General features: G+C 44.2%; 2 protein-coding genes across 3 annotated transcripts; both read left to right on the forward strand.

The window, feature by feature from the left end:
• The first annotated feature begins 6,570 nt into the window (after nucleotides 1-6,570).
• On the forward strand, nucleotides 6,571-8,935 carry LOC6609906 (bromodomain-containing protein bet-1). The gene is made up of 2 exons (XM_002034520.2): nucleotides 6,571-6,760; nucleotides 6,815-8,935. Exons 1-2 carry the CDS (start codon nucleotides 6,758-6,760, stop codon nucleotides 8,813-8,815), a joined length of 2,004 nt encoding a protein of 667 aa, XP_002034556.1. The 5' UTR covers nucleotides 6,571-6,757; the 3' UTR covers nucleotides 8,816-8,935.
• Nucleotides 8,936-16,898: 7,963 nt separating this feature from the next.
• LOC6620803 (sex determination protein fruitless) lies at nucleotides 16,899-27,958 on the forward strand. Of its 2 annotated transcripts, none has more exons than XM_032715624.1 (2): nucleotides 16,899-17,468; nucleotides 24,418-27,958. In XM_032715624.1, the coding sequence occupies exon 2, from the start codon at nucleotides 24,682-24,684 to the stop codon at nucleotides 26,665-26,667; it is 1,986 nt and encodes a 661-aa protein (XP_032571515.1). In that variant the 5' UTR covers nucleotides 16,899-17,468; nucleotides 24,418-24,681; the 3' UTR covers nucleotides 26,668-27,958. The 2 variants fall into 2 exon arrangements, with proteins under 2 accessions (XP_032571515.1, XP_032571514.1); XM_032715623.1 differs by lacking the exon at nucleotides 16,899-17,468 and adding an exon at nucleotides 22,348-22,757.
• The last annotated feature ends 4 nt before the right edge of the window (nucleotides 27,959-27,962 follow it).

Below are 27,962 nucleotides of genomic sequence, written 5' to 3' on the forward strand. Positions count from 1 at the left end.
TAGCAAATTGTTTTTATTATAAATCGATTTATGTAATTGAATTTTTTGTTCATTAAAATTAGAGAGTCATTAAATATTTGTGTACATTCCCAATAGTTTACATATATACAAAGCCCATTTGCGAACTGTGACATTGCTCACATAAATATTCTTATTTGGCAGTCGCTTTTCGATTTACTGTTTGAGCATGAACTTGGTTCATTCCCCATTTGCAAAAATAAAAAGTTACAAAACATGTCATTTATCATGCTAACAAAGTGTGTCTACTCAGAAGACGCTATTGTTTTGCATTGACTTTGTAACAGGCATAAAATTAGAAAAACCACTTACGGCACTTGACAATCAAAGGAATGCGCTAATTATTCTTAAGCATACTATAAGTGTGTCATTTTGCACAAAAAAATGTTATGACTATATTTTATACTTTTACATTTTTCTGCGGAATGTATCAACAAAAACAATTTGAAAAGTATAAATGCATAGTTTTGTTTAAAAACAAGCATTCTGAGCAAACATAAGATAGCTATAAAATCGCTAAAATTTTTATTTGACGTTTTTTAGAAGTAAGCTAAAAAGTATGCAACACAATTGGACAGCCGAAAGCATCTGCGAGTGCAGTGCCAAAAAATGCAGCATACTTATGAGATCAACTGCAGTCCAGCGATCTTTTCAGTATATCCCCACAAAGCTTCGAAGAAGGGGAACTGCCCCAACCCCCAGAAAACCGGTCGAGTGTTATACACTAAATGCACTGCGATGAGATGGGGAGTGCAGGCTGTCTCACTCACACGATCGTGTCAAGGCGAATACGAATATTTATGGCATGCTGGCTTTTTTTCTTCTTTATAAATATGGCTGCGTTGGCCGTGCAGTTTTCTCGAATGCTCGATGGTTTTGGGGCCTGGGGGAAGGAGGAAGGGGGCGAATCAGGGGGTGGGGAGTTGCTGTTCTGGTGGCGCTCTGCTGCGCGTGTGTTAGTGCGTGTATCAGTATCTGTGCTTGTATCTGTAGCCGTTTGTGCGTTTGTGTTGGCGTTGTTATCGCTCATTTTCACTCTAATGTAATTTTATGTGTGTGCACTCTTTGGAATTTGCTCTTTTGTGCACACGCTGAGTTGGGGCAGCCATATTTATTTCTGTTCGGAATCAAAACACTTCAAAAAATATGAAGGTGCTTAATATTAACTTAAATATTAACTTTATGGTGCAAAGAAAATATATCTTAAAATTAAAAATATAAATTATATACTTAGTTCATAGTATTACCGTTCTTTATTATATTTTCTTTTAGTTTTCGGATAATTTAAATAATTATCCATATAAAGTAAAAACAGTTTATTATTAGGAAAGAATTGTTACTTTGATATTTCTGCAAAGTTCGGGAATTACAAGACCCGTGCACATACTGTTACTGAATACATCCAAGTCACTGGTTTTTTCTCCCAGTGCAGCAATAAACGCACTAAAAAGATGCGTGCTGTTGTTGTTTTCTGTACGCGAAAGTCAATGAACTTTTTCGGTGTTGTCTACGCATTTTTCCGGGCTCCGCTTGTTTGCGATAACTATTTGGGTGCACTTTGTTGTGTATTTTGTACTTTTTGTACGGATACAGATACACATGCGCCCAGGGGGAGCCAAACTGAAATGTATTTACTTGGGAGGGGATGTGATTTTCTTATCGCTAGCGCTGCACAAAAAATCACAATGAGCACCCGCTTTTGGCAATTGTCTGGCCTTTCGTCGATCGGCAAGCAACCTTTGACCCGCAGCTCTGCCAATTGGCAAGTAAAAAGCGGAAAACTCAATTGGAAAATCAGCATTCTGCTGGTGCTGGCGAAAAACAAAAAAAAAAAAACTATTTTCACACACTCGCAACCGCAGATTAAACTCGGATTTATGTGTGAGCAAGGAAAAGTGATGCAAATATTTGGTTTTCCACGCAAGTGCATACATCTCAGGAGATCAATCAATCGGCAAACCCTTTCTTTGGCCTGGGAAATCAAGAAAATCACCCACGCAGAAATCGAAACCCATACCTTAAACCCCATCCCCTTGATATTCCCCTTCCCCCGCGCGGCTGATTATCCATTCACCCCATTTTATGCACCTGGCAAGTGCGCAGTTGTTCTGCTCAAGGAGTGCGTAAAATGTGCAGACAGGACAATCAGGAGCAGCAATCTGGAGCATTGGAAAATTGAGAAATTTATTGTCGCCGGCTAGACCTAAAAGTCATCATCAAGCGCAATGTTACCGGTTTCGGGTCCAGCCAAATGATCTCCATCCCATCCCATCCCATTCCATGCCATGCCATATCATCTCCAACTCCATCTTGGCCATCCGGGGACTACCTGCTGGGAGATTTACGTTTATGCATTTCATTTTGTCGTTTTGTTCATTCGTTTTTCGATCGTTTTTTTGGCCATAAAACAGGTTCGGGCCAGACTCTTACTTTATCAGCCGCTGCAGATCGGTGCACATTTTAAATGTGCATCCCAATCCCGACTTTTATTCCCTTTTTTCCCGATTCCAATCCAATCCCAGTCCCATTTCCATTTTCAATCGCTGTCTTCTTACGTCCGCGATTCAACACGCCTACAAGTTGTCAACCCATATAGAATCAAGAATGCACTGAAAATAATTTATGCATTAATAAGGATAGAAAATATATTGCTGATAAATATTGTATATTAAAAAGTTGAGCTTTATAAACAGTATCCTTGAAGAACTTCAGCTCGAAACTCTTTCGATGTGGGTTTATTTAGGTATGGTTCAATTTTTCAGGTTTTTTTGCTGAATGCAAAGCATACATTGTTCTTCGCAGTGTATGGAATCAATCGAAGGAGCTGGGGGGGCTTGGGATCGCGGCGAGGTCATGCCTGAAACTTATAGTTATACTCGCACTCGGCAAATGCACAAAGTGTGTAATCCCCGACCCCAGCGATATGAAATCTGGTCGGTCGGGAGTGACTTTTGGCCGATGTGATATGTGATGCTGCTGGGCCAAGAAACCCATTTTCACGACTCTCGGCCAACTGTGATGATCGTTTTTTGTTGTTTGCTGTGGGTTTTTTGCGGCCAGTTCCCTTGGTGGTGGTGGTGGTAGTAGTGGGGCCAAAAACCTGCACAGGTAGTCTGGCTAACAGCTCTAAACCCGATTTTCCTCATCGCGTAATGCGTTTTTCGGACTCGGACACGGGCTTTGAGAAAAATGTTTCATTTTTAGGGTTTTTGCTTTCCTCCAGCCTTCTTTGATTGCAGTTTGGGGCAGCTTCTCATGGCTTAATTGGTTGAAAAGAAGGGGGCGGGGCAGCGTCTTGGTCGATTGGCGTTTTGGGCCGTCAGCGTCATCGGCCATTGCACCGAATGCAGATGCGTTTTCTGGTGCCTCAAAGTCAATGACTCTTGAGGCATTTTCCGTGGGCTACCAAAAGAAACGCTTGACAGATTTACACACCAATGCATATGGCGCACAGATACAAATTTGTACACTCAATTATTTAAATTTTATTAAATGGTTTTCAAAATGATTAGAAGCCGTTTCCTGTAAAGTTTAGTGAAACAAGATTGTACAACTTAATGTGGATGTCTGTTTAAAGAGCTTAAATTAAATATTATTAAATACCTTTTAAATATCCAAGTTAGAATTCTATAAGATTGCAAAATAAAGGTTTAAAAGACGACCAAACATAATGGTGATTTTAAACTTGTGTTATTTTTTCTCGCAATGCCTGGGAAAACGGCTAAATGCAAACCGCCATAACCGAAAACCTCGCTGATTAATATTCATGGGTGATCTGATAGGACCAGCATGGCCCTTCGAAAAGGTAACCAACCCTTTTCCCGGCAAGGAGTCGCAAGGAGTTGTCCACCGCTGACCCTCATCCGCCGATGGATCATAATTAATATCGAATAATTAGCGGAAATTTGTTTGCCATTTAATTGTTAGACTTTCACCATTCTACGCGCGGCACACTTTCCCCCACCCGTTTGCATTTCCAATTTATTTTCACAATTTCTCAATCAATTCCCTTTTATTGACCAAGATGCGGGCTCAGCGAGCTAAATTGGTGAATTGCAATTGCAACATTTCGTCGTCTTCTGGTTGTTCGACTTTCCCACTTTTCCGGCGGGTCATTGACTCCCCCCTTTCATTTGCTTGCCTGTTTTTCGGGAGCGGCGCGAATAAAATGAGCGAGGGCATAGCTTTTCCGCCATTCCCGTTCCCATTCCCAGCGGAAATCCATAAATAGTGCGTGTGTGGGTGCGCCGTTTCTCACCCAGACGTAAAAGAAAGCAGGGGAAAACCAAATGAATCCCAGAAAACCTGCATCTTTAGCGCCGCGATTACCATCGCCGATCGCCATTGTCCTTTGGCCAGGATTCGCGGCGTTCCCACCGAAATGGATTTCCATTGTCAGGGAATATACACTCTTTTTTTTATATCAAAATCGAAATCAAGGGAAAAAAGTCAGGGTCGCAACAATAGGGTCCACAAAAGTCAGAAATCGCTTAAGGTTAACACATCGCAAACAATGCCGGATGAATTCGGGGAGCGGGACAAGTGTCGCGACCACGACGAGGGTTAAGAAAATGGAAAACCTGTTTGTATCATCTTGTATCTTGTATCTCCGCTCTGGCCAGCCTGTACCTGGACCTGGACCTGGACCTGCTGTTTCCATGCCGAGCCCTATCCTAATTGAGGGTTGGTTGGGGGGCATTGAGACTACGAGTTTCCACGCTCTCCACGGATGCTGAGTCAGCGGCAATTGCTAAAAAAATAAATATAAAATGGGAAGGGAAGGGAAGGGAGAAGGGAGAATGGTGAATCGCCGAGGGATCGGAATCGGATTCGTCGGGATCCTGAGAGCTGCAAGATCGCGTAAGCACCGGGCATCGAACAATTAACAACTGCAGGTCTGCAGGTGCCGAAGACAAACAGCAAAAGTCACATACTCCAAAACACAGGCCGGTGCACAATGGCCACAGAAAGTCAGTAAGAAAACATTAGCCAAGGGCAGGGGGGCGAAGAGGAAAACGGAGAAAAACCAAGGAAAATGCCAGCCGAAGGGGGCGGGGGAAAAGGTCCCAGGGAAAACACGCACACACAAAAGAGGATAACTCGGCGACGGGACATGCGAGTGCACATTTTCGTCTATAAAATTTATTCGCATTAATCGCCGTCAGAGATAAAATTAACGAAAGAATGGCCAAGGACGTGGACGTTTGTCGGGGTGAGAGGGCTCAGGGGTCAGGGGTCGGGGATCGGAGCTGGGACTCAGCGTCCCGGGATGATAACGCAATATTGACACCTTGGCCAGGGCAGGTAGAACCTGCGATAGCCGGGCATCCTGCGTCTCCAGCGATTCCGTGAGTGGTCCTTTCTGTGAGTGCCACTGCCTAAAGAGCAACAAATTTGCAGCACGAAAAGTCCTTAGTCAAGGATATGGGACGATAATCGCAGGACTGTACTGCGAACACGGTGCAACAGAATTAGTTACGAATATTATATAAAAATATAGTAAGACCCATGAACTGGAAAATATCCTTTGCTGTATTCCGATACTTTATTTAAATTATTTACACAATATACAATTTACAATTAAGGGCTAAGAATAAAAACTTCTATGTATATTCTATATATATGTTTAATTTTTCACTAATAACTAATCCTCCATATTTAAGTTCATAGGTTGGCTTGCTCCTTGTTAATTTGCATTATCGATTGGGATTACAGTGATGACCTCCATTTTGTACGATTTTTCCTCCGAAGTGTGCCCCTTGTCTATTTTCGAAGTGGGCCTGTCCCACCGCGGTGGTTCGCAGATGGAAGCGAAGTCCTGTCCTCCAGTGGGTGGCTGGTTGGGTGGGTGGTTTGGCTGGTTGGGAGGCTCGAATGCTAAAGCAGCACCGCAAAGTGGAATGAAGCGTATGCGTGTGTAATTAAGTGCGCAAAAAGACGCAGGAGGCTGTCGAGGTGGGCGGCGGTGAGGGGCGTGGCCGTATATCTGTATTTATGGGACACACTTACATATGTATGCAAATAGGAAAAGCGTGTTGATGTTGCTGTACTCCTTGAAGGTTGTCGGTGGTGGATGTGCCGGTGGGTGGTGGGGTGATAAAAATGTTGATGTAAATTGCAAAAAGCAGTTTTGCCACATTTTCCAACTGGAAGGTGGGGTAGAAAAACCTGAAAGCCTGTGAAGTGGTGCAAAATATTATAAATATTCAGTGGAGGGGGCCAGTCGGGTGGTATGGGTGGTTGGATGTTTGCCTCCATTCCCTTTGATGTGTCATTGTTTGCTTTAGTTTCGGTGTCTACTAATGATACGGCTTCTGATCAACCAGCCTATAATTGGTGCACTGCTGCTTATGGAGGGTTTAAGAATAGGCTGGATTTTAAAATAAACGAATGTTCTAATAGTGACTTTTACTTTTGCCAAATCCTAAGGGTTGCAGCCTATTTAAATGCAATGTCTTGTATCCCTGACTAAAACTCTCGATAGTAATAACTAAATGGCAGTAGGCTGTGCGATTACTTTACTTGTCAACTGAGCGGTGATATATTTTTTCCTTCACAAAAATTTGTTCATGTAAGTGGACGGACGAACAGCAAAAGTGTTTCCCGATTTGTAGTCAAATTCGAGTTTATATTTTTGTAAAATTGAAAGAGACAAGTTTTAAAAAATCGAAACATTTGAACAACCAGTGAATAAATAACCCCAAACGTATACTAAATTACATAAAAAAAAATCCGTAGAATGGTGAGTTCGTAAGCTAGTCACTGCGGAAATTTTTACAAGTCATTCTATTGCCAGGCAAACTCCAAACCGCTTTCCGTAAAACTAAAACTTCCAAATCGTGTCCAACCCGAGTATATACCGCATTTCGGAAAGGCGGGTTGTTATACCAATAAGTTGCATTACTTCAAGAAGCATTTTCTCGACGAGGCTCGCAAGAAGAAGTATGCGTTGGACTTCTTGGAGCCCGTGGACACTGATGCTTTGAAGGTGCCCACATACTACACGGTTATCAATCACCCCATGGATATCGGTACCATACTGAAAAGAGTGCAGAACAACTACTATAAATCTGTCAATGATGCGATTGCCGATTTCAAGCTAATTATTAGCAATTGCTTTCTATTCAATCGACCGGGCGATGTCGTTCACCGCAAGGGCCAGATGCTGGAGAAGTTCTTTCAAAAGAAACTCCGAGGTTTGCCGTCTGGTCCAGAGGTGCCCTGCAACAGGGATCCCAGTGCGGTGGGCAGGCCTAGAACCAATGCTCCTAGTGCCGCGCAGACGGAACTCAAGTGCCGGGAGATATTGAAGAAGTTGCAGAGCTATACCAATCAGACGGATGCCATGACGCGCAATTTCTTCAATAACAAGTGGGATTCGTTGCAAAAGAGAGTGGATCGGCAGTACTTCAACTCCGTCCATGATTTTTGCTTTCATGTGGACACCTGCTTTAGAAAGTACCTCGAACCGGCTAAAATCCTCTACGAAGGAGTCTTTAATAAGCCGGCGGTGTGGTGTACTTCCATGAATGGAATGCTCGGCTCTTCGCTGGATTCTGCTTTGAATGCTGCAGATCTAAATGAACTACTGGCTGCCGCCAAGTTAGCCGAAAATCGCTTGATGCAGTGCGTCCAAGAGCATGGTTCCGGGGAACCTCTGAGGGCCAAGAATTTGGTGGAGACTTTCTGTGACACCTTAAAAAAGATGATAAACAAAATGGAGGCAGGTCAACGTAATTCTTCAAAGCCATCATATAGCAAACGACAGAAATTGATCCCCAAACCGGAAACGGATTTGGTCCAAGGCGAATTTAAGCCAGCTATAGAGTTGTTGAACGGGAATGAAATAGACAACCTCATGGCAGTTAGCATTGAATCCTCAGATGATGAAGCCATCGATACCTCAACGCCTGTCACTGACGCGGAGCGCTGTGCCACACAGAAATTATTTGCCAAACTTCCGACAAACGCCATGAAGGAGATAATTCACATGGTCCAACAAATCGAAGGATTTTCCTCGGAGAACTGCGGAGATCTGAGCTTCGATGTCAAGGCTTTCGCCACAGAAACTATGGTCCTGATGAAAAGTGCCGTCACCAAGGCGTCGAGGGCCCATAGCAAGCTCAAGCTCAAGGACATGCAGCCTTCAGAAAAGGAAGGACTACAGCGCGCTCTACAGTCCCAGCTGGTGAACATTACACGGATGCTCAACAAAAACCGACGCCGATGTGGTCCCTTGATCAATTGCAGGAATAAAACCATCAATTCCAACAACGTGGTGCGCAAGAGAGCAATTGCTCCGCTATCTGCCAAATTGAAGCCGCCACAGGCCAATGTAATGGCTCCACAATTGGGAGCGGGTGTTGTTGAGAGTCACAATCTGAGCGATACCAGCGATGAGGATGTCCCACCTCCGATGAAACCGCAGCCTGCTGGTGGCACTCCAATGGGGACTATTCCAAGGAATAATAATCCTCCGCAGCAACCCGTTATATCCCCCAATTTGCCCTTCGTCGTCGAACTCAGCAGCAGCAGCAGCAGCGAGTCGGAAATGGAAACCAAGTCCGGCAGAGCTTCTAGGTCCAGGTCCAGGTCCAGGTCCAGCTCTAGCTCCAGCTCTCGCTCTAGATCTAGTTCTAGATCTAGCTCTAGCTCCGGCTCCAGCTCCAGCGCTGGCTCCGGCTCAAGGCCGGGCTCCCGATCCAGTTCACCTTCGAGCAACGGCTCCGATTCCGACGATTCCTCCGACGTTGAAGAGGTACCCCTTGTACCCGGAGGACAGATGAGAACAGCCTAATCCTCATAAGACTTCTACGTTTGCATTTTATAATTACCATAATAACCATATTTGTAAAAAAGGGGGTTTGGGTACAAATATACCAAAAATAAGATAATAAAACTGTACACACCCATATTACACATTTATGTGTATATACATATATGGTTGGGCAGGAAACAAAAACAATTAATGCCCTTGTAATTAATGAACTCATTATTTCCCAAAAGATTGGAAAATTGCGATCAGAGATCAGTGATTTAGCATCTCCAATCTCTGCTGTCTTTGCAACGATCACGTAGACCAGCAGAATTTTCACGAAAAATTATGCAAATTTCCGAACTTTCTCACGATCGCAGCCAAAAAAGGATAACGATGCTCGCTGTACCTGACACCCAGCAGTCAAATTAGAGCGGAGATCACGCAGATCCTGTATCTCGCGGCGGAAGGAGTTTTCCACAGCCAGGGAAATTTGCATAAGATTTTCACTTGGCGAATATAAGGGAAGGGCGAGGATGCACTCTCATTTGCATAAGGAAACTCGCATTGCGAAACTGCCAAAAGGACTCGGATGCAAACGAAAGTGAAAATGGGTTGGAAAAAGGGAAATGCCACAGAGACAGGGGTTAATTACGGGCACAGTGGACGGCGCCTCGTTCACAGCATGCCGACACGCTCGCACACCTGAGTCCTGCGGCCCGGCCCGAGTCCTTCGTCCTGCGTCCTGCGCGCTGGCAGCAGGGGGTTGAAGAGGGACGGCACTATGGCAATAGCGTCGCAGCTCATTTGCATAAGGTCCACACGCGAGATGTGCATGCAATTTACTTGCCCAAAAATTATGTAAATCACTCGTGCAAAAAGGAGACTTTCTCACGCTCCTCGCACAACTCCTTCGGCAATGTCCTGGTCTTGGAGGCATCGCGGTCCTGGGTGATCTGGCATTCGGGGTGCGGTGTTTGGGTTTCTGCACACCGGGCAACAAATCAATTTTGATCGATTTTAATTTGGCCCTCGATTGATTTGGTTATTTGCATATTCGGGCGATCCCTGTTTTCGTCCCGATTATTATGCAAATTCTACACCGAACTTCCTTGACTTAGGAGAATAAGAATTTGATGGACTTCCTTATGGAAGGGTTAGAAATATCCTTTTTGCGAAAGACTTGATTTATGTGAAATATGGATGTAATCCTACTTGAATGTATTTAATTTTATTTGCCCTTTATTTTAGGATAATTTTGAATGATAGCTTTTTAGAAAATTCTTTTTTATAGAATAAATACTTATTCGTCTTAAAGCTCGTACAGGCATAAAAATTAAATGTATATAAGATTTAATAAAATTAAAAATTTATATGTCACACTCTTTACTAATTCCATACTTTGTTTTGCAGAATTTTCGCACATGATTCGCTAGCTAAAAACCTCCTCTTTTGACTAAACCACCACCACCCCGCTCGCAACCCCTAAAGTGCAGGAAAACTTGCAAAATCGCCACTGCGATTCGCCAAAAACCCAATCGAAGAGTCATTTTCATGTTTGCAAAAATTGCAGGGGCAGCCAATGCCAATGATTTCCACTCCCATTTGCCAGGAGCAACCACCGGAGGCACAGGGAACATTTTCCGCTTTCCCCCCTCCGGAAGCAGGATATGAACTTTGATGTTGCCACTGGACTACCAAAGGCGGATCATAAAAAAATCCGCAAAACGAGGGTTGTCTCTCGTAAAGTACTTATCGAAAACACCCCAAAACACCCTCCCTCCGCGGCGCACCAACACACGCACTCACACGCACTCACACACACACTCACGCACACACACTTAGTGTGCATTATTAAAAGTGGATTGTGCGTGTGCGAGTGTCTTGTATCTGGCAATTTTGCAGCAACAACAAAACGCGACAAAGGGCCGCATGCAAATTTTTTGTAGCAATCAGCCAGGGGTTGAAAATGAAATGAGCGTACACAAACGAACGAAGTTAGAAAAAAAAACCGGAAAATAAAGCCAAAGCTGCAGCAGACGTCGTCCAGACGGGAAACCTTACTATATTATATAAGTATATACATATATAAGTTCATATCACCAACCACCCAGATGGCCCTTCTGCGATTCCCGGCCCGATGTTGTTTATGCTAAAAAGCGTTAAAAATGCGACAGGAGCTTCCACATTTCCTGCAATATTTTCCTGCTCTACTTTGGCTTTTCGCATTGCGGTTTTCACGAGGGTGGCCATTTTCCACCCGAGATAAACTGCCTTGGCAATAGGACATTTTCCCCCACACGAATTGGGAATATTTTCTTTTTTTGAGAGCTTGTTGAGCAGGAAAATCCATTTAAGTCTCAGGCGACTTTCCATTTTAAGCAAATAATCCAAGGATGGTTTTTATATCGATTTTGTTGTTGTTCAGGAAATATGATTAAATGTAAACCAGATTAATTTAACTTACATTTTTGAATTTTCTCACTGATACATTTGCGCTTATAAAATATGTGTATTAATCAAAATAAAACACAGTCAAGGCAATAACATTATATGAATATGATTTATTTTAGCAGATGTTTTTTTCATTTTATTATTAAGAATATACAATTATAACATAAATAATTTTGAGTATTTCTAGGTAGCCTACTGATCGATTAGAAACTACTATTTGCCTTTGGTTCATTTTCTTTTAGTGCACGATCTTCAGCCGGGAAATGTGAAAATTTAAGACATTGGGGACCATCCAGACTTTTCTTATCGCACTCGGATCTGCAACTGTCACTTTTCATGTGGAAACACGCGGAGAAACTGGAGATGTAGACAGGGAAAACGTGATGTCTGTAAACAACGAGGACAAACATTCGCTGCTATCATATTTGGCATAAATTACACGCCGTACGCCATTTCCAGCGACCCCTGGAAAGTGCGGGTGTTTTGGGGATGGGAAACGTATCCCTCGGATTCGTTTTCGGTTTTTTATGCGACATAAACAACGCTCAAGATACGAGAAAACAGGAAAATGCAGCGAAAATGAAAATAGATATACGCGCACTCGTCGCGCTTCACACGCGCAGGGATTGTTCTGCTCCTCGGGAAAGGATCCAATTACAAAGGATATCTGGGAACTTTGACTCGAACAAAGCAACATGCATTCGAAAGACCCAAAAACAAAAGCGAAAGAAGAAAAAAAACGTAAAACCAAACAAAAACTGTTTGAATTTGTCGCATTTCGAGGCCTTTGTTTTCTGAAAGGACAGCGTGTGTCAGTCACTCGAATCGCTCGAGGCTATCGATCCTGGTTTCACTTTCGTTTGCAGATCCTTTTGCATTGTATTGAATGCTGTTGCCCGATCCTGCCAAGCGTGTGGCAGAGCGAGAGGGCGCATAGCTGACCATCGTCCTGACTTCTTGACCTCTGCGGGCAAATTAGCCACGCTCAGTAATGAGATACATGCATACCCAGATGAAACTGATGAAAAATTGATAGGGGTCGATGCCTTGCAAATTAATAGGAGCCCTTATATTGAAGGTCACAGAAAGACATGTAGCTTGTACTTTACTTTTGAAAACATATTTAAAATGTATCTTAAAAATGTAGTAGTGGGCAGAATATAAATCAGTAATTTGTAACTATCTGCATTACTTTGGACGAATGTAGCATAACTACCTATTATAAAACCAAATACTCATTTAACAATTGAAGTACCCTGAAGGTTCGATGATCGCCGTGCTGTCGTGGCAATTATGCAATCTGAGGCGGCGTGGCCAGCATTTAAATTTCGAATGCCACGATCGTAGCCAAAATCGTGATGTGGCTTCAGTTTTGTTGGCGTAGGGCCGCCGATCCCAAAAATGAAAAACAAAAAGTCGATAAGTGGAAGAAAAACCACGCGAGGCATGCAACAAATGCGCGAGTATGCGTGTATCTGTGTATCTGGGCATCCACAAGTTCGAGTATCTTGTGTTTTTACCAATTTCCCCTTCTTCTAGGAAAGCCAAGATGGCGACCTCACTATCGCCCCCCTCTTCACCCTCCCCCGCCATTGCAGGGTTTTCTTTTGCTTACTTTGTTGTCGTTCTTCTTTGGCGTTTTTGTTGACATTACCGAAAATGCTTTATCGCACTGCCGCTGCAGTTGTTTCCCTCTCTTTCGCTGCACCTACACGCGTCTCTTTCGCGCATGCACATGTGCAACGCATTTTCCCGAAAATTAAATGCAACATTGCGCCGCCGCGACTCAATTGCGTGGTTAATGCTAATTATTTGTTATTCCACAGGCGAGAAGCGACGGAAAATGCAGGAAAACGGGAAAAACAGAAGTGGAAAACACACACATATTTTTGGAAGACACGCACATGGGACGTGCAATTGCTGGCGATTTCCGGCCGCACAGCGCCGAAAAAATAATAAAAACCGAAAATAGATAGAGCGGCGACTGTACCAGCGAGCACAGTTTAAATTGGCTATAATGACCTTCGGTGGTTAAATTAGTTCGTGTTTAAGAAACGGCATCAAGTAGTGGCAATTAAAGTCAAGTTTCTGCCAATAAGAATGTTTGTGGCTTGGAAACCATCTTTAAAAAAAATTATCATTATTATATTTATTTATAAATTAGCCTAAACATGTTAATGTTATATGAAATATTTCCTTTTGAATACATTTAAATGGCAAAAGAATAATTTCTTACCCCAATAAATTAATGTAAAAGACTTAGGAACTAAAAAACCAAATTGACATGTTTCACAGACTTCGTTATAAATGCAAATAAAGCCACAAAGAGGTTAAACAGTTTGGCAATTGATCGACTCACGTTGTCATTAGACATTGAGCGATAGTATTGCCCTCGAGTGTGCTTGTGGCACTTTGATTGTAATTAATGGGCTGCAATATTTATCCAATGCGAGTGAGCAGGGAAGACACTTGGTCTGCAATCTCCAAGATCCCAAGATAATAATAATAATGGCCTGTCACTCAGAAAGCAACTGCAGCAGCCGAGATCTTCGCCTCATCCTCAGCCAGCAGCAGACCAACAATCGTGTCATTGTTGGTGGCATTGGACAATGGAGGACAATTTCTCGGCCACTTGTCAAAATAATTTGCGCCTGTCTTTGGGCCTCGAGATGCGGATACCTGCCGTGCAATTGTTGACATAGTTGCACTCCCGAGTACGTGAAATGTGTGAGAAATTCTTGGACAAACTCGAGGAAACAGCATCTACGGATCCGGAAAATAGAAGCCCGAGAAGGGTTAGACTAATATTGGCCGAACATGCGATTAATGCGATTATATGGCTGTATACCCATTTTCCATTGGCCCCAAAACTGCTGCGACAAGTGATGGTGCAGTAAATTCCCGAAAAATTATCACCTGTGCACCCAAAGGGAAGCAATAGTTCAATAACCCAACAAAGAGCCACCAGAAGAATGACGAGAAATTATGGCAGCAGCAGCGCACAAAGAGCTGGGAATATCCCGATCCTATAGACGAAGGACTATGCACCACGGGCGAAGGACAAACCAAAGCGAATGCCCAAATCGATTGCTGCTCCTGTTGCAAGAAGAGGCGGGGGCCACTGCCACAGTTGCATCCACATGCAACAGGATGCTCGCACACGCACAAATGCGGGATGAAATCCTCGAATGCCTGAAAATCCCTGGGAAAAGTTAACTTTTTGATTCAATCGAGAGAATAATAAGGGGCGCAGCCGTAGAATCACACGATAAAGTCACACGGACGGAGTAAAAAGGAAAATCGGTGAAAAAGGGAACATGTTGCAAGTCAGGATCGCAGTTGCAATCGCAGCTGATCGTGTGTTAAGCAGGTTGCATCAAATGGGGAGAAAGGACCTGAGGGCTAATGATAGTGTCGAACAAAGGACTAAATTGGCTCTGCAATTCCATGGGAATCCCTTTCTCTGCCAGCTTATATACGTAATTCTTTATGCGCAGAGCGGGTTCATATCTTTACTAGATCGTTAGATCAGACAAACCTCTATAAAGTGCAAACTTTTCGAAAAGCTTTGCTTCGCAAAATTCTAATGTCAGTAAAGCTGACAAGATACTTTATTTAGAAAAGCTTATATACCTAAGAGAAGCTAGTTCATCAGAATTTGTTTATTGCTAAAATTGTAGTAACAGCTTCTGTTATAAGAAATCTCTCCTGCCCTATTATTGTGCAAAGCTTAATGAATAAACAATTTATAAAAGCTTTCTTTTGCAGAATGTTATAATGCTAATCTCACTAGACTTTCGTTAACTATGTTAAATTTATTCAAGGTGATAGTAACAATGGTTAAGCGATCTTATTACGTACTTAATATTAAATTAAAACACGAGAATATCACTAATTCATATCTCAGAAAAAGTAACATGTAAGCATTTATATATTTTAAAAAGTTGACAATAATGGATCGATTAATAAAGGTAAGTTTTAAGAATTTATCAAAAAAGTGTAAGTATGTATGTAATGTTTCTAGATCTTCACCGTCATTGCCAAGACAACAACAAGTCTTATATCTCTCGATCGTTCCAGAAAGCTCTTCTGCGTGGCTGGTGAATTCTCCTGGTGAGATTCTTTCGCCCAGCAAGCTCCACGCACTCGTGTTCTATTCCCCAACTAAGAACCACGTGTCTGGCGATTCTTTAAATCACCTCAAAGCGACAAAACACGACGCCAAGACAGCTTTTGACTTTTTGCGCGAAAATGGCGATATGCGATGTGCCAAAAATACGCAAAAGCCCGCTCACCAATACTCGCAACATAGCAGCGCACACACATTTGGCGAAAAGCTTTTGTTTTGCTCGTTTTGTTGTGTGCAAAAATGCTCTCTGATTGGTCGGCTTGCGAATTTCGGGGGAATTCGCGAGTCGCAAAAGCGAATCGAAAGCTTGCACAATTTGCCGAGCGGCAACCGAAGGCCCTCGGCTCCACTTCGGACCCCATCGGCTCCAAAGAGCGAGGGAGCGAGAGCATCTGACTGTTTACGCGAAATTGTTATTGTTCGCAACTAGTTTTTGCGTTGTTTTTTACGCTTTTTCTTGTTTTTTGCCGGCATTTTGCTCTTGAATTTTTGTTTTCGCTGCGAAATTCAAGTTCAAGTTTAGGGACGGCGGGAATGTTGTTATTGTTACTCAATTCTGGCGTGCTTTCGCACCAGCGTGTGTGTGTAAACGTATCTATGTGAGTGGGATTTGGGTTTGGGCTGTGGTTCTGTTGACGCAACTTGTTGCTTTCACGTCTGGGGTAAAATATTTAAAGGGCTTCGAATGAGGTTTCTTGTTTTCCACAATTTAGAATACCTCTTGTCCATTTATATCCAACAGATACTTCTACCACCTTTCTATCTGAGAGATACAAAACTTTATAGCTCATTTATAAGATTCTTACTACATATTAATTTGTTTTTTCGCATTTACTCAAATATAAATTGTTCTAAACTTTTAATAGAGCAACAATTCTGCGCTCATTGGTTAGCAAGGCTTTTCGCTGTAATTGTCATTGAGCGATCCGTCCTTCCGCATTTTCACGTAGCCGCTTTTTGACCCTGGCCCACCGAATTTGTTTTCGTGGTAAACAACAAACTCAACTCGAGAACCAAAACCATACACGCACACACACACACCAATATAGAATACAAAAATTTGCGCCGCATTTTGCTGTAAACAAAAATTGTGTAATAATCAAGAGTGAGCCTGAAAAGCGCTTCACAGATAAACAAGCGACCAACTGGCGGGTTATTTTTTTATTTGTCGGTTGTTGTTTTCGACTCATTACCGTGTTGATATATTTGCAAAATTCTTACGTGGGCCCAAGGGCCGATGATAATTCTATGCTCGAAAGAAAGAGCTTTCCCCCCTCCAGAGGCCCAAATTTATATATTTTTTTTATTTCGCTAGTTTGGGAACTTTGCTTTTTTGCTCAATTTGTGAGTCAGTGGTATTATGTACTAGTATATTATGTACAGTCGAAGCTTTTTTCTACACACACGCCATTTTTGCGGAGCTCTCTCTCTGCAGTCGAGAATCGGCGAAAGAATTAAAAAACAGATTCAGTCGGCAATACACTACCCACTCAGAAACAGAGAAACTGAGAAGCCCAGTTCCACTCGCAGTCCCTTTGGTAAAAGCCTGAACTCAAGGTCAGTGCTCGTACCGCCGCAGAAGTTTGGCGGTCCGTCCAGAACTTACAGCGGAGCGACACATGTAAATCGCTGCTGCCAACCCTGCCCCGCCCTTCGAGATACACGAACTAACAGATACAAAGATACACGGATATATGTGCCCATCCGAATGCTTGTGAATACTGAAACACTTCCGAGAATCAGTTGTATTGCCCTTTTTTATACTATTTTTTTGTTGTTTAGTAACTTTGCGTCATTTTGCCATTCGAAGGCAAAGAGTTCACTTCGATCCAAGCCAGAAAACCAAAGAAAACTGCAGTGAAATATAGTGAAAATCGAATCAAACGCACAATAATGCCGGTTAAAATGTTGGGTGACTTAAGACCAGTGAAAACGTGGCTAGACTATGTGCGAAAATGTGAATCGAATTATGGTTAGAATCGGCGTTCTGATCAGCCAGCAGATACATTTGTAAAACGTGCTCTACGCACTGAAAGAACCCCGAAAAACGTCGCTGGATCTTGCAGATACTATATGTACATGGAGTGAATAAAACAACAGCGGAAAAGCAAGGTAAGTACACACACACACTACGTATTCTATGGAGGGCGGTTTCGCCCCCACCTTCCCTTCCCATGTGACCATGGCCGTATAAATTCGAACCAAAATTCACAACGCTCGACTTGAAATTTCCCTCAAATTGCTAAAAATAAAATAACGCATTTGTGCGTGCGTGTGTGTGCGAGCGTGTTTTTGGTGAAAACATCGTGGAAAATGCACCCCATGCGCCGCACGAAAATGCTAGCCTGTACTTAACGGGGGCGTGGTCGTCGGCTTTCCATTTCCCGAATATTCACATGTTCATTGAGCGGCAAACTGCAACTGCAACCGACACACTCGAGTGGCGCTGGCGGCACAAATGGCATGGCTCGCTATTTATAGCCAACGCATTCGTATCTGCGCGCTACATGGAGAGCATATGTACTTTTGTATCTGTATCTATGCATACGCATATCTACGGCCGGATCTGCAACGACTTCGGCATATTTACATTTATGTACGTAAAGGGACTGTCACCCGGGGAACGCGATTTGAGTTACAAACAATCATTGCAAACATCAGTTTTATATTTCTCGCCATACGCCCCACAGATATAAAGTCTTTAGCACACAGAGAAAAAATTTAATTAATTGTACCATTTTTATGTGTCAACAACTCAATTGAATTTTGTGACAAGCGAAGCTAAACTTTTATTCATACAGAACTAAAAGGTATTTATTACACTAAAGCCTCGGTTGATAAACTTTTTCCTCTGTGTAAAGATTATATCTTTGTATCTGCGCCAGCGAAAACGATCACAAAATGGCCGACCCATGCAAAGTTGCAGTTGCACTGGGAGCCCCCCATCTCCACTTCCCCGCACACACTTTGCACACATGCACAGATGTATCTGTATCTTGTTTGCCTTCTCCCGCTCTTCCCCCAGCCCCCCTGTGCCGCTCTTCCCCTCTTTCCCTGTTTCGCCTTCTTTCTGTTTGCTTTCGCCTAATTTTTCGTGCCTTTTTTACACAATTCTCGTTTAAATGTTGCCTTTTGCTTTGCTATCTGTCGGCCCTGTAAATGTATCTGTATCTGTGTGTTTGTGCTATGCTTTCGTATCTGTGAGTGCGTTGCAAAAGTGCAATGACCCATTCGTGGTCCGCTCCCCCCACTCCCCCCGTCCATAACCCCGCCAGCGGACCCACCAACACCACCATCGCGCTTCGAAGTCGCGGTCTACGTGCCACTTTCCTTAGTTGCAACGAATGACGCGCGCGATAAATTCCCAGCGTTTTCGTTTCTCCGCTGCTTCGTATTTGTCTAATTTTCCCTCTCTCCGTCGAATTTTTTCGTGGTCTTCTTGTTGCATTTTTTTATTAATATTCCCGGGCTGCAGTTTTTGTTTGTTTTTTGACTGTTGCTCTACCCACACACAGGAAAATACACTCGGAAAATGGGAACTTGAAAAATGTATATTTTGAAATAACTCTTTTTCTAGAAGCAATAGTCAAAAGACGTAAGCTGAAACTTAAACTTAAGATCAAAAATACAACTTGCCGAAGATTAATTTTAAAAACTCTACTTTTCTCTGAGTGCAGTGTGTATCTCCTAGATAGTATTCGTATTTTTGCCCTTCCGCCGCGTGAGTTTTGTGTAAACACTGGGCGGAAAGGGGAGAGATATCTTTAAATTTTCGCCTCCATTAGCACACGAGTGCGAGCGGCGATCTTTATGGCAGGTCCTGCCGAGATCCTGTCACTGAACCAAACTCCGCAGGCTGCCCATTGTACATCGTAGGCGGCGGCTCCTGTTTGCCCTTTGAGCCACGCTAATTGCCTTTTGTGTTGGAGAGAATTTTCACGTGCCGCTGCTACTTCAAAGATGCTCTAAGAGGCGACACTTCAGCAACTGAGAATGCTCAAGAATCTCAGCAGCTCGATCTAAAGATGCCCAGGTAAGAGCAAAAGATACTAGGGCTAAAGGTAAAGGGTTGCCTGGGAAAAGCCGGAAAAATGCAACCTCGATGTGTGTGTGTGTGTTCTTCTTTTTTTCGCATTCATTTTTTACTTTGCATGAGAAATGCTGCTATCAAGTCCAGACATTGATTGAAACCCAAGGCACGGCTTTTCCTGGAAAATCCGCTTCTTCCTTTTTTCGCATGCAAATATTTTACAGGATAGTCGCTCAATGGTAATGACCAAGAAGCAAAGGGTTACGCATCGTAAAACGCCGTTCCTTCGAACTATTTTGGCATATTTTTGCGAAAAGCCGTAAACCCATAAATACCAGACGAAACCCTTTCGCTGTCGCCATAAAAATCTTCCAGCAGGTCAAAGGTTTCGATTTCAGAGGTTTTTATTGCCATATGCTGACCAGCAAACAAACAGCTGATAATACTAATCGCGAAAATGAGTAGAAGAAAACACATTTGTCGTGCAGTTTGCAAACACAAATACGAAATGCAAATTCAGATTCAAATTCAGATTTAAGCTGAGAGTGCAAACTCAGAGGTGATAAGAAGCACTTTAGAACAATGCCATTTTGAGCAGATGACTGCAAATTAGTGCTGCTCGATGAAGAAAGAATTGCTTGATTGTTAAATCATTTTAGGGCCTTTTCTTTTTTGCTAGGATCCACACATGTCCAACGAGCAGGTAGTGAACAGGATACAAGGATACTAGCAGTTCATTAAGAGTCCTTCGCTTCATTGAGCGACTGTCTTGCGGTTGGATTATGTGCGGATTTCTCCCTGCTAATCCCCCATAATGAGCGTTGGCTTTGAGCTGGGAAAACGTCTTTATCTCCGGTATTAGCCAGATTCCAACCAGCAGTTAGTCAAAAAGTCAGCAAAGTCAACACTGACCAGAGGATAATCCATTTAAGGAAATTCTCTGTGATCGACACATGTGAAGTGTCGAGGATCTTCCTCGGACTAACTGAGCATCTTTATAAGTTTTTAATTTATTAATTAAGCTAAGCTAACAAATAAATAAAACATCAAAATGTAACTTAGATCATTAAAACAGAAACAACTCTTTTACGTAATAATTTAAGAACCTGCAAAGTGTAGGTTTACTATATTCTTGATGTTTGCCAATTAGTATAGCTACTAAAAAATATTTTCCTTATTTTTCACTTATATTTTTTCCTTATACAGAAGCGATATTTCTTTAGTCCGTCGTATTACAGCCTCTTGGAATTCACATTTTACACTTTCACTGGGACATTGACAGGCGCTGGGGGTAATGATGATAAGATTACAAGTGGGGAAAGGGGTCGGGGCTCACATATATGGAAGCATTGTAGTTAAAAGAGTAAAGCCCCGGGGCTCTTGTCCATAAATGCTCGAGTCCAGATTACGGAGTCCGAGTTGCGGCAACTTTTCCGCTTTTTTATGCCCGTACTTACACACATTTCTTGCACTATCAGCTTGGAGCCGAATTCCGCGGGGTCGGGGGGAGGTGAATGCACTTGCGAACTAGTTTTTCGGACTCTCGGGTGAAGATAGTGTTGGCCGATCTCGCGGAGCTGCCAAAAAAAAAAACAAAAAACAAAGAATGCATTTGAAAACACGGGCGGACGGAAAATGGCCCCGTGAAATGCGGTTGACCTTAATTTCCAAACATGATTAATGGGTTTGGCAAGCCGAAGTGAAGGCGGGCGGGACGGGGAGGGGGTTGATACACAGAGGAAACGACGATGAAAAACCTAATGATCAACAATTAAAAAATATAAGTTGAGCTGCTGCCAGAAATGTGTGGGGTACAGCTGGTACAGATGACCATTGCGAATAGGGAAAGGTTCTGTTTGTGAACTTGCTTTTTAGGCAAAATTAGAAAATACTTAATATTGAATCTTAACCTAAAAATTTTACTATGCAGTATTTTTTATTCGATTGTTACTGTTATCGCTGGTTTAACATTATAAAAAAGGGCTGCAGATCTTTTGGTCTTTAGAAAGTCCATTACCTAAGGACTCCTTGGAAACCTCAACCCCAAAGAATGCTATTTTAGAAATATAAAAAACGAGATACCCTAAGACATTTTACAGGTGCCTCACATGATTTGCATGACAATAACGAAATCTTAAATTGGCAGTATGTTATATGTTACCCTTTTAAAACGCATCCCCTAGCGACCGTTAATTTGCAATTTGCATAAAAAATCAAGAAATCGAAGGGTTATCGACCGAAGGGTCGAAGGTCGAGACATATGCAAATTAATCGCGTTGCAGGCCAAACTGCATTCAATTGTGCATTGATTGCCGAAGGTCGTTACTTTATCTGTACACTTAAATTCAAATTTGCATAACTAAGAAGTTGTGGCAGAAAAAAAAAACGTTGAAAGAGAGTAAAGCGAGAAAAATAGAAAATACACGAAAAGGCAAGGCGACAAAGTATCAAAACAGGCAGTTCAAAATGGCGACGAATGCCGCGGAGAAGCGAAACGAGGAGAAAGGGTGTCGAATAAAATAGTAAAGATCGAACAACGAAAGACCCGAGACCAGTTATTCACGCAACCTGCCTAAATTCGAGTATTAACCAAAGAAGAAGAAAAAGAAACGTAAAAAATGCAGTCGCCAAAAAGGCAAATGACTGGGACACAGCTATGCACCTCTCCCTCGCACGCACTGCATCCAATGGCAGCAGCCATATATGCAGCTCGCACACACATGCACGCTCGCACACGCACACAAGCGGTCGCAATCGCAATCTCGCTCACGCACAAAACTGCAACTGCGCGAAAGAGAGGGCGCGAGGGTGGATTCGTAGCACAGTTTTCCTCTTTCCCCTTCGCATTCGAACAGTTTTCTCGCCGCTCTCTCGCTCTCACCCTCTGTGCATCGCTCCATCCCGCTCTGGCAGCGCTCGGGAAATTTGGTCTTCAATGACTTGCTGCACACGAAAACCGTGGCAGTTTTATTCAAGTTTGAGCGCTCGAATCTGCAACAACGTGCACGCAAAACTCTCAAAATTTTCTCAAAAACATAAAAATCACAAGGCGAGCGGAAAACTCAAGTATAAACGCTAAACGTGTCGCAGTTTCTTGGAAAATATCTAATATTTTTGGCAACATCTCGTGTTTTGTGCAATTGTGTGTGTGTGGAGCAGAAGAGCGAACAACAAGGAAAAATACCAACTAAAAAAAACTCTGTTCTGAGAATGTGAAAACATTTTTAACATCGAAAAACTCCGAAAGCTACATATTTAAACAACAGTGGACAACTGAATGCGAAATACGCTTCAAAGTGTTCCAGCAACTAAATTGGCCACTTAGCACTATCAATACTGTGCCCCACCTGCGGCATTTTCATTATTTCGTGGTAAGGTTATAAATAAATTATTTCACCTAATTTTAAAACGGGGTTTCGCTTTGGCAGTAACCCTAATATGGTTTCTTATTATTTTCCGTTATTAAAAGTTCAACTTTATAACTCAGTAGCACAGTGCTCTTTCCCGAATTATTTTTGGTGTAATTTCGCAATTTTCGAGCCCAATACGTGTCAAAAAAAAAATACAAAAAAATAGAAACTGGAAACCCTAAGCCCAGCGAAACCGGTTCCCAAGTGCATTCGCCTCAATGACGTTTGTGATAATTTTAATTAAACGTTTTTTTCACAAAATGGTGGCCGCTGTTGGCGAGCGCTGTTAGCAAAAGTTGGCCAAAGCTTTCCGCTTTCCGCCGCGAGCTTTCGATCATTTGGCGATCGTGGCGTATACGCAATGCGCGATCTTCGAGGCGTTGAGGCGTCGCCTTTATGGCATTATTATAACCGCATCTAATGCGCTTGCTTCTTGCTGCAAAATCGCTTACCTGCTCGCTGTTGCGCAAAACGGGAGTGGGAACTGGAATGGGAATGGGATCGGGATTGGGATCTCCGCAGGTTGCCCATTATCCTGTCGGCTAGACAATGGCTAGACAACAACAATTGATGATCTCTTGCGCATTTTCCGCAGACAATAATGCGATCGTTTGTTTGCCGCCTTTGTCTGATTGTCCGCATTTCTTTCTCATTTTTTTGCCATATACCTTCTGGTTTATTTTTTACGGTGCCTCGCCCCTTTGACATTTTCCTCTTGTTGTCTGATTGCCATTATCGTTTATGGGGGGATCCTGCGCCACTCTACCTGTTGGTAACTGGAGATTCACACACGCCACATGGCCGCAATTTGGGATGCGAACTCCTTGACGAATGGCCAACACATGACGCCAGGATGCCAGCATATGGCGTCCACTTGAATCTGAAACTCGACCACAACCCGAGTACCGAATTTGAAGTCATGCCAAGGACAAGGGCATAGGCATATGGCCTGCCTTTCGCCCCCGCTCCCCTTCCTTTTTTGTACACGAAATGAATGAAAATTATTGCAAGTTTTTCAGCCACATTTTCCCTTATTTTCCTTGCCTTCCCATTTCCATTGCCCGATTCCAGGCAGCGGTGGCGGTAAAAAAAAAAGAAAGCCTGACATTATACATATAGATTTGAATATGTATATGTATGCGTAAAAGAAAAACGCGCGAAAAGCAGCCGGAAAAATACGCGCACACATCTTTCGAGGGATGTTTGCATATTTTTTTCCCCCATTTTTCCTACACGTTTTCCTCGACACCACCACTTCCACCCACCGCCAACTTCCCCATTTCACTTTCACTTTTTTTTACGGCGCATAAAACTTCGGGGGGTGGCGAAGGGCATAAATTTTACAAGCAAGATTTTCCGCCAAAAAAAAAAAGAGAAATGGTGGAACTGGAGGAGCGACCATCCCCAGTTTCGCACACCTGACTTCCATTTGCCCATTTTGTTCTGTGGGTATGAGAGCTTCTGTTTGTGCTTCCTGTTGATTTTAGCAACCCATGCGAAATTTGAAATGTGCCACACCAACCCTCTGACATTTGCCAAAATCTAATCGTTTGGCCGAGGCCCTGGAACTCGTACTAATTAGCATTTTCTCCGCTTGTTCTCTTTCGTTTCCGTTAACCAGGCAACCAGGTGATCCGTAGGCCTTAAACTGGCGCTCAAGGTCAGGAAGCATCTATCCTTCTACTCGCCGACGCTGCTGAGCGCCGCCTTCACCAGTCTGAACGGTGTATACAACAATAGCAGCAATAGCAGCGAACCCGCTCCGGACGAGGAGCCCGACCAGCCAGCGAGCCAGCACCACATCCACCATTCAAGGGTGAGCCACCACCACATTCCGCGGGAGGCCAAGCAGGACAGGGATCGCGAGACGGAGCGCGACCAGGAGATGGGCGGCCCAACGGCGCCGGTGGCCAGCAGCGGCGAGGTGGGACAGACGTACTGCCTCCGCTGGAACAACCATCAGACCAATCTGGTACAGATTCTGCACGCCCTGCACGAGGTGGGCAGCTATGTGGACTGCAGCCTGGTGGTGGACGATGAGCAGTTCCAGGCCCATCGCGTGGTTCTGGCGGCCAATTCACCGTATTTCCAGCACATCCTGAAGGATGTGCCGCAGGACCACTGCAGCATTATACTGCCGGGAGTGAAGGGCTTCGAGATTGCCGCTTTGCTGCAGTACATGTACACGGGCGAGACGACGGTGACCAAGTGCCAGGAGCCGGAGATTCTGCGCACAGCCAAGGAGCTGCAGGTCAAGGGTCTGTACGACAACTTGATGAAGTTCAATCATGCCAGCGTCACGCCCACCTCCAGTTCGGGAGCTGGCGGAGCCAAGCCCCAGAACGGATCAGCATCCAACCACTCCTCATCCGTGATCTCCACATCCACGCACATCTCGCCCAGTGCCGCCATCTCGAGCAGCTGCTCGCCACCACCGCCGCCGCAGTTTGGCTATCAGCCGGGCTATAGCCACTATCCTCAGCAGCAGCAGATGTCGGCCAGTCAAATTCCGGCCGGTGAGGCTCCACTGACCCCCACCCAGGCCACGCCCCACTCGGCGGCCTCGGGAGCGGGAGAAGCCGGTGGACAGTGGCCACTGACACCCTCCGCCGCCGCCGCCATGTTGAACTCTGTCTACGAATCAGCCGCCGATATGAATCCTCTCAAGCGCAAGAAGCTGTCGGCCATTTCAAGCATGCTCCTAAGTGGTAATCGCGACACGCCCATCCTCAGAAACGTTCTGGCCCAAGCTAATCCCGCTGACTCCTCGCAACCCGGACCAATGAATGCCAATGGAGAGAAGACGCCCACTCATCCACACCAGAATACCCAGCTTCCTGCTGGATTGGGAGTAAGTGGAGGCGAGCGCAACCACAGCTTCAATGGCTCCGACTACGGCGGCGACAAGGAACCACTTTCTCCCTACACAGATCGATCCTTCGAAGAGGAGACCGGTCAGTCCGGCGGCAAGAAGCCGGAATGGAAGCGATACAAGCAATATACCAGAGCGGACATGATGTGCGCCATCCAAGCGGTGAGGGAGGGAATGAGTGCCCTGCAGGCGAGCAGGAAGTACGGCCTGCCCAGTCGCACTCTCTACGACAAAGTCCGTAAGCTGAACATCACCACAGGACGTGGCACCCACCGCACACCCAAGCGCAGCCCTCCGGGAGCTGAGTCCTCACAAGGTTTTTCCTATTCCGCTGCGGCAGCCGCTGCTGCCCACAACTACGGTCATGGACATGGCCATCACTCGGAGGTGAAGCGTGATCAAAAGGTGGACCATGTGCCCGCCCATCACGGCATGCAGCCCACCATTCCACCCTCAGCTGCGGCCCTTCTGGATCACGCTTTCCTTCAGCAGGCTCTGGAGAACCGTGGTGGTGACATGGCCGGCCGAGAGGCTCTCCATGCCATGGCCCTGGCCGCAGCGGCCCATGCCGCTGCCAATCGCTTGTCCAGCAGTCCGGCGGAGATGGACCAGCGCTCCAATGGCCACGGCATGCGGTCGCCCAGTTCGCAAGGTCGTCACTACCCGCACGAGCAGGAGGCCATGGACTTGGAGATGGAGAAGCACGAGCAGAATATAATCAAGCGGGAACGCGACCAGGACGAGCGTGAAGATGCGGACGATGAGGAGGATCATGAGCAAGAGCACGTGGAGGATCTCTCGCTGGCTAGAAAGGAGCGGCCGCCATCTCCCTACTCGCCCGAGCCAACCGAGGCTGGTGCCGGCGTGATCATGCACGCCAGCAGTGCGTCCGCCAATGGCAAGGATCACGAGGATTACCCATCCTCGCCGCAGTTCGTTCCCATGGGGCTGAAGAGGGAGCTGATGGAAGGCGAGGACGCTCAGGCCCGGGCCGACTGATTGACGCTCACCATGGCCTGGCAGTATGCCACGGACAGCCTAGAGTCCTTGGAGTAGGCCAGGCTAGATAGCAACTTCTATTATTCAACCCCAATTAGATCCATCCTTGTGTTACTTTCCTTACTTACCATCGGCGACTCAGGCGCCGACCAGCGTTGGTGAAGCTTTAAATGAAAAAACCTCATCCCAGTCGTTGTGGGAATCATCCGCACCAGCACCTGGCACCCATCGAAAATCAAACCCAGACACTAAACTAAATTGTTGTCAGCATCACTTTGTGCCTAAAAAACAAAAACGTTAGGATATAAATAGTAGGATAGGACAGGATAGAATACATATAGATACCCTTAGGCTAGGCACTCGTAGGCCATCTTTGGAAACCAGCTAGTTGTAGGCCTTAAAACAGTACTCCTCCACCATCCCAGATGCTGGCCAACTGACAAACTAAGATATGTGTGCATATGTAAACCCACTTACATAAGACTGAAGGCGGTATCGGGAGGCGGTGGTGGAGCTATCTAAGGACAGAGCAGAAGAGGCTCCCATCAGAATGGGTTAGCGGGTTAGCGGGTTAGCTACACCTTGTACAACTTTGTTAAATGCCAGTGATTTGTTTTAAAAATTATTAGCACTAGATTATTTATAACGACCATGCATGTACGTGGCCTTACTTTTATGATTTTCGAATCGAAGAGAGAACAGAAGATCCCACTTGAACAGAACTACCTCAAATAGCGTATCTTTGTTAGCCTCATGTTATCCTGTTAGCGAGATATTTAAATCGTCCTGGGTTGAATTTATAAGACTGACACCGACTCAAACGTACCACGAGCAAGAGCACACGCATAAAAATAAAATAAAATAAAATAAAATTACAAACTAAACTTAAATACGAATCGAGATCCTTAGTTGAAAATCTGTAAGTTTCCCGCAAATTGATTAGTTCTAAGGTCATCAACTAAACGTAAGCACTACAACTAAACTATTTATAAGGCAAACAAAACAAAACAAAAAACAACACACATGAAAACATGCGCTGGGGGCAATGCAATAGGCTCTTTAATTATAAACACCTACACTTATGCAACTATATAGTCGTACGGTCGATAATGTTAAATTGTTATACGAGTAACTCTGTACATAGCATCATAGTCCACACATACACATGCGAGTTATAGATCTAGTTTTAAGTATTCCGAATTGTACTGCAATTTAAATTATCCCTAGACACCCGACTTTCATCATGTAAAGATCAGCGAAGGAACGCGAAATAAACTGACTGAATAACTAAGGCG

The sequence above is a fragment of the Drosophila sechellia genome, chromosome 2R (genome assembly GCF_004382195.2).
Source record: "Drosophila sechellia strain sech25 chromosome 2R, ASM438219v1, whole genome shotgun sequence".
In the NCBI taxonomy this organism is placed as follows: domain Eukaryota; kingdom Metazoa; phylum Arthropoda; class Insecta; order Diptera; family Drosophilidae; genus Drosophila; species Drosophila sechellia.

Bases quoted from the DNA above. Each gene is read 5' to 3' on its own strand.
- LOC6620803 (XM_032715624.1), top strand. From the start codon at position 24,682: ATGGGCGGCCCAACGGCGCCGGTGGCCAGCAGCGGCGAGGTGGGACAG.